The sequence below is a fragment of the Mus pahari genome, chromosome 13, assembly GCF_900095145.1.
Source record: "Mus pahari chromosome 13, PAHARI_EIJ_v1.1, whole genome shotgun sequence".
NCBI lineage: Eukaryota > Metazoa > Chordata > Mammalia > Rodentia > Muridae > Mus > Mus pahari.
The window spans coordinates 96,201,656-96,208,950 of record NC_034602.1 but is presented as its reverse complement, the minus strand read 5'-3'; the positions used below and the strand labels follow the sequence as shown (position 1 = coordinate 96,208,950).

Below are 7,295 nucleotides of genomic sequence, written 5' to 3'. Positions count from 1 at the left end.
TACACAGAGAAACCCTGTCTCGAAAAACCAAAAAAAGAAAAAAAAAGAAAGAAAAATATCTTTCATATGTCACTCATAGTAAGTCAAGCATTAAATCTCTCACTTTCTTAAATACAAAAAAGGCAAATATCTGGAATTTACTTGTTAATGACACAGTTTGTTCCACTATAAAAAAGTAAGCAGGAAACAAATATTCATTAAGTTACAGAAAGACATGATGAAAGAGTAGTTAAGTTTTTCTTTCCTTCATTATACCCAGTGTAGTAATTAATATACACTTGTCCCAATAAAGGAGAAAGTCTGAGCATTCAGACTCCAAACAGAAAAAAGTACTGTACAGCCCTATTTAAATTACACAAATCAACCTTTTCCAGGGAGTGATGATCTCCCTACAAGAACATGCTTCTGGCAAAAGATCTTCATCCTTCTCTAAAAGACAAGAAAGAAAAGGGGAAAAAAAAAAAAAGCACCTGGTGCAAAGCCCCAATTCCTACTTCATGGGTGTGAAGTGCCCAGGATGCTATAAAACCCCTACAGTCTTTACCCAAGCATAAATTGTTGTCTTGTAGGCTGGCTGCTCCACTGTCCTGTTAGCCTACAGGCAGAAAATCATGGCTGACAAAAGGAAACTACTTCAAGAAGCAACAGCTCTAAAAGCACCTGAATTAATTTGAGTAAGGAATCATCCTAACAAACACATTTTGGATTAAAAAACAACACACAAATTAGCAACCTCTAGCTTCTGTAGTTTCTTATTTGTGGGAGAGAAGAATGATGATTTTTCACTTAAAACACAGCAAGATGATGTAGGTCAAAGTAGATTCTTCCCTCATGAGCTTGGCATGAAGACCTCTGGCATCCATGGCACAGTACTCCCAGAAAACTAGGATTAAGGACTGAGAATCATTTCTATATTCTTACCACATGCAAAATAAATACATCAGTAAGTGTGGGGTTGAAGGAGAAAAACAAAAGCCTCAGGCTGTGGGTGTAGTAAACAGAATATACTTGCCTAACACGTATGGGGCTCAGGGTTCAATTTCTAATACCATCTTCAAAAAAAGATCATTTTAAGAAAAATAATAAGCTGGGCGTGGTGGCGCACGCCTTATTCCCAGCACTTGGGAGACAGAGGCAGGCGGATTTCTGAGTTCGAGGCCAGCCTGATCTACAGAGTGAGTTCCAGGACAGCCAGAGCTACACAGAGAAACTCTGTCTTGAAAAAAGAAAAAGAAAAAGAAAAAGAAGAAGAAAAAGAAAAAGAAAAATAATAAACCAGGTATGGTGGTATATACCTTTAATTCCAGTCCTGGGGGGGGGGGTAGGGACAGGGGTAAATAAAGGCAGACAGATCTCTGAGTTCCAGAACAGCCAAGGCTATACTATAAAATTCTCTTTCAAGAAAAAGAAAAGTAAAAAAACATGAACCTTTTTTGTTTAACTGGGCAGAGGTGGTGGCATATCCCTTTAATCCTAGCACTTGGAAGGCAGAGATAGGCTGATCTCTGAGTTCAAGGCCATTCTGGTCTATAAAGTGAGTTCCAGTCCTGTCTCAAAAAAAAAAAAAAAAAAACAACCAAAGGGGATGGGGGAAGAAAGTTCTCAAAACAAAACTTAAGGTGATTATATGAGATGGCAGTAAAATCTACACTAATCTGAGCAAAAGTATAGATATTTCTATATACTTAACGGCAACATTACAAGATGAGGGTAAATTTGTGAATGACAACAGGCTAGTTCAGTTTCTAACAGTGGACTGCCATCATCATACAGAGAAAAATATCCTTTCAGTGTAACTTTCTAAGTCATACATTAAACCGAAGTTAGCGTGTTCCAAAGTTGAACTATTTAGTACATGGCTTGCTATAGCTACACTTCAATCATCATGTCAACTGGAACTCTAAATATATCCTAGAAAAGAATGAGCCTTACCCCAGGAAGACAGACTGCGTCGTTAGATTTTTGGAACAATCACCATTTATGTGGTTACAAACAAATGTTTAGGCAGATTCTACTGAAATCTGCTGTTTTCATTAAAAAGTTGATGCTTGACGAAGGTGGTTCTTCTATTCCTTCATAAAGAATCAACAACTACTTGTTAAATATCTTCTCAAAGACTTAAAAACTCAAAAAGAGAAAAACAACTTGGCTTCCATTTTTCTTACCACTCAGCAAACCAAAAAAGAAGAAAAAAATACCAGCCAAGCATGTCGGCTGGAAATATAGCTCTGTAGTACAGTGCTTACCTAGCACATATAAGGCCCTAAGTTCAGCACATACACACAAAAGAATCAAATAAAGAACAGGGAATGGTGGTTATATGTCCATAATCCCAGTATTCAAGATACTGCAGGAAGAGGCTCTAAGTTTAAGGCCAGGCTAGGCGACACAGTAGGATCTTATTATCATCTTGCCTTTTCTAACCCTAAAAAAATAAAAAATTGCTTTTTTTCCTTAGTTATCTACTATGTGCTGAAATGGCAGAGTGTATGTGTATGTAATATGATTTTTTTAAATATTTATTTATTTATTATATGTAAGTGCACTGTAGCTGTCTTCAGACACTCCAGAAGAGGGCGTCAGATNTTGTTACGGATGGTTATGAGCCACCATGTGGTTGCTGGGATTTGAACTCCAGACCTTCAGAAGAGCAGTCAGGTGCTCTTACCCACTGTGCCATCTCACCAGCCCCAATATGATTATTTATACACACACACACACACACACACACACACCATCATGGCTCCACTACCTACTGGGATTGACTTCTGCCATGCTAAGTACTCAGCCTTGAGAGACACCCTCATCACAGCAGGATGTATTTTTAATCAACCATCAGCACAGGATAAAGGCTCAAAAATTAATCAACTGATCTTCTTGTCAATATTGACAGTGTAAAATGGATATGTTCCATACGAATAGATGTGTTCTCTATTCAACATTAACAGGAAAGTAGAATTTTTAACACTTAACTTTATAAAAAGGCAATGGTAGAGAACTACCTGCCTAGTATGATTAAATTTGTTCCTTTTTTTTTTTTTTAAAGATTTATTTATTTATTATATGTAAGTACACTGTAGCTGTCTTCAGACACTCCAGAAGAGGGCATCAGATTTTGTTACGGATGGTTATGAGCCACCATGTGGTTGCTGGGATTTGAACTCCAGACCTTCAGAAGAGCAATCGGGTGCTCTTACCCACTGAGCCATCTCACCAGCCCAAATTTGTTCCTTTTAACTTTAAATAAAAGTAATCAAGAAATTGTTCGCATTTCCAATAGATTATTATAAAACAGAAGTGACTGTCTCAAACTGAATGCAACTTTCCTGTAAGAGTTCATGAAAAACCACAGAAAGTACTTCCCAAAATTTGCCAAAAGCACTTTTGTCTCCTTTCCCTGAAACCATCAAGAGTCTCCTAAATCCCTACTGCAAGTCCTTTCCAGCAAAAGGAAGAAACTGTCGAAACTTTTAGATGTGCTTTTCAATAAAAGATAAATGTATAAACACATCCAAAGGGGACCAGCATGAGAGGACAGGCAACAGAATGCTGACCAGCATGTGTCAGGCAGGCCCCGCATTCAAGCCCCAGGACTGTCGTCCCCGCACTGCCCCAGTCACCTTTTACAAATAATCTTCAAAGAACAATCAATAGTTGGAGTCAAAAAGAAAAATGTGGCGCTTGCTTTGGTTACCTGCTGATGACTATTCCACCTTCTTAGCGTTTTTAAAGCAAAAATATACTTCCTTTTTGGAAAGCAATTAACTTTACAACACTGAACACATTCATGTCATTAGTTTTTTCTTTCTTTTTTTTCACTCAATGCTGGGAATCAGTCCTAGGACCCTTGTGCAAGTTAGACAGATGATACACCACTGACTTCCATCCACAGCCCAAAGGTTTTTTCTACCCCTGTGTTCAAAAGTGAATCTTTTCCTCTATACAGGTGAAGAAGAGGTGATGACTCAATTCATGCTTGAAGTTCTAAAATTTAACTTCGCAAGAGAGAACTTTGAGTTTCCTTTCTCAGTTGTTATTATCCAAGTTTAGCTGTGGGCAGTCAATTCTTGTTGTCAAGACCTTATTGTAAACTGTACTAGTGAGGGGCTGCAGATGTTTGACCCTAATGTTTGCACTCCTTATTTGCACTAGCTGGATGAAAACAATGTCAGAAGAATGCTACATAGGTATTTTCTTAAGGTACAAGCTGTATCTATGCCGTTTTGACTTTTCATTAACTGCACTTACTAGTAAAGTGGAATGAAGGCTCTGTGACGCCAAGTGGTTACTCTTATAAGCTTGACTGTTCCCCTGGACCTTCATTTAAACCAAATCCCACACAAATCGCTTACCTTGTATGACATGCTCTGGTGAAATTGTCTTCTTTTCTGACTTGTTACAAATCTCGTTGGCTTCAGAAGATATAAGATGAATGAATTCAGTGCNGCAGTTCACTACCAGCTCTCGGGCATCGTTGGCCACCCGGACATTAGGAAGAGTCTCTTTGATCATCTTATTTATAGCAGCTCTGGGGATAGTGAGATCATCATCGTTGCCAGACGAGGAAGCCATCGTATCTTCCTGTCTTTCAAGCCTCAACTTTTAAACTCCTCGCCTCTGGTCCACCACTCCACGAAGATTTCTCAACAGGCTGTCCCTGGAGAGGGATGTTGGGGTCCGGGAAGCTCAGAGAGTGCAGAAACCAGGAAGGAAAGGGCTCGAGGGCAGGGAACACCCACTGTGTGAGAGATTTTAGCTGGAATATGAAGGAAAGGTCAGGGGGCTGAGGACTCTAGGGGACACCACTCCCAGGGCTGGAGAACCACCCTGCGTGTCGCCTCAAACGGACTGGCGCTGTTGTCTAACCGAACCTAAACGGCACGGGAGCGCACGCAAGACCGAGGAATACCCGCCCGGCCGCGGTCCCGGGCGGACACAGAGCAGGGTCAGCTCTACAGAGCCGGAGCCCCGGAGGACGCCGCCACCAGCAGCGGTTGCAGCCGCCTCGGCCAAACCATCCTTCAGGCACCCGCGCCGCCGCCTCACAACATGTCTGCCGAAGCCGCAGCTGAGCGCACGCCGGCTGCCTGGGAGACCAAGTGGACGGGCCGAACACTGCGGGAGCCGCAGCGGCCAAGCGTGTGGCCGAGAGCGGGCTGTGCGAGCAGGAGCGGCGCTAACGGTGGTCTCTCTACGGGCCGGGGAAGGAGGTTTGCCGCAAGCTGATCCCGACACGCTTTGCGCCACCGGAAGTCTCACTCCCAGGTTCCACCCGCCCTCCTGGATGGATTTCCGTGTTCACGCTCCGCCCCCTACCCCTCCCGGACGGGCGGGAGCCCCGGGGCTTGGCAGCCCGCAGCTTCCGCCTGCCGCTCCCCCACGCACGGCGACCGGGCGGCTCCTCCGTGGGGCTCTGGAGCTCGCTTGCTCTGCGGAGGGGCGTGTGGGCAGAAGGGCCCGCGGAGGGCCACGTGGCAGGGGAGCCCTGGTCCTTACTAAAGAACTTCCTTTTCCTATCTCCTTGGCTGTCGGGATTAGGGCGCGGAGTGAAAGGAGCAGAGCGGGGAAAGCATATCTCGGTGTGTGGAGGACAGGCCTTTACAGCGTTCAGATCAGAGCTCCCTGTTGTCATTTATGAGAAAGAAATGAAGCCTTCAAAGAAGTGGCTCTCCTCGGTAGCACAAGTGGCTAAGTCGGAAATTAGTAGTCTGATCCAAAGTAGTGAAAATGTTTGGCATACCATCTGCACACTTGCTTTTGAAAGGAAGACAAAAAAAAAAAAAAAAAAAACAAAAAAAAAACTATCTCATGCGAGTCCGATATCTGCTTCGTTCTAAGTGATTACTAATAACTAGTGCCAAGTTCATCACAGAAATCACTTTTTTTTTTTTTTAAAGATAAACTCAGCTAGGCGACAGTGGCTCACGCCTTTAATCCCAGCACTCAAGACAAGACACTCAGGCAGGCAATTCAAGTTCCAGGACAGCCAGGGCAATACAGAAAAACACCTGTCTCAACACACACACACACACACACACACACGTACAACCTGTCACTGTTAGCACCAGGATACTCCAAGCCCTTGCCTAGCCATGTGACCCTTGACCTGCATTGCCAGGACAATGACCCTCAATCCCACTACTCACTTGGCTCAGTTCCCACCCTCACTGGTATGACGTCATTTTCCGTATAAATTAGGGGATCACCCCCCCTCTCTTCTCTCCGCCCCCTCTTCTCTTCTCTTTCTCCTCTTTCTTTCCTCTGCTCTTCTACTCGCTTCGCTGCCCCGCCCCCATCCCTGCTTAATAAACCTCTCTCACGTGGAATCACCTTGGCGTGGTCTGCTATTTGATTTTTCCACCCAAAATATAAAAGTCACATTAATGAATAGTGGAAAGTTGTAACTTTTGAAAGAACTAAGCCATTTAAAATAACTACGTGCACAGTTCAGTCGTGTTCTTCTTCGTTGATAGCCTGGCAGCTGGACTATGGCAATGCTTTATGATGTCTGGTTTCTAGGAGACTATCATTGTCAACCATCCCCTCCTACCCACCTTACTGATACAGCTTCAGCACTAAGCTACAACACTAGCCTTGACTAATTTGTTCATTCAACATTTCCTCCAAAATTGTTGCTGGGAACTAAATACTCTTCATTATATCAGTGCTAGTAAGTTTAATCTTTGATTATAAAGAGCAAGTTTCTTCTTCAAAAATAAGTAAATTTTGGTTCAGATGTGTAAAGACCTAGGTAAAATATTAAAGTCTAGACAGAATGTTAAGGCCTGGGTAACTGTTACCTGGCTAGCCTGCCATTTTGTGCTGTTACTATATTATAAGCAAACTTTCTCATATGGGAGTCATGTCTACAGAGTGCTTCTGAGTACTCCCAAGCCACTGTCTAAATTGTTTATACCTGCAACCCCAGCTTCTCTTTGTTTTATTTTGTTTTTGTTTTTTTGAGACATGGTTTCTCTGTGTACCCCTGGCTGTCCTGGAACTCACTCTGTAAACCAGGCTGGCCTCAAACTCAAAGAGAACTGCCTGCCTCTGCCTCCCGAGTGCTGGGATTAAAGGTCTTGGCCACCGCAGATGAGCTCAACTCCAGGTTTGAAATACAGTATTTTTAACTTTAAAAGTTCTTAAGACTTTAAAGATGGAAAAGAAATATAAAAACATAAAGGAAAATGTCAGTAAAGACTTTACACCTTTAAAGGACTATTGTAAATGAAGCCACATGGGAAAATGTTACAGAGAAATGTTTCTGGAAAATCAAACTAGTAGGAGTCAGAAAT

At 42.7% G+C, this 7,295-nt stretch overlaps 1 protein-coding gene across 1 annotated transcript in view; it reads right to left on the bottom strand.

The window, feature by feature from the left end:
- Dr1 (down-regulator of transcription 1) overlaps positions 1 to 5,262 on the bottom strand; it is a 13,293-nt gene extending 8,031 nt beyond the window's left edge. Inside the window, exon 1 of the mRNA XM_021210509.1 lies at positions 4,353 to 5,262. Coding sequence (XP_021066168.1) covers positions 4,353 to 4,572 — 220 coding nt within the window. The 5' untranslated portion in view covers positions 4,573 to 5,262. The remainder of the gene's footprint in view (positions 1 to 4,352) is intronic.
- Between the last annotated feature and the right edge of the window lie 2,033 nt (positions 5,263 to 7,295).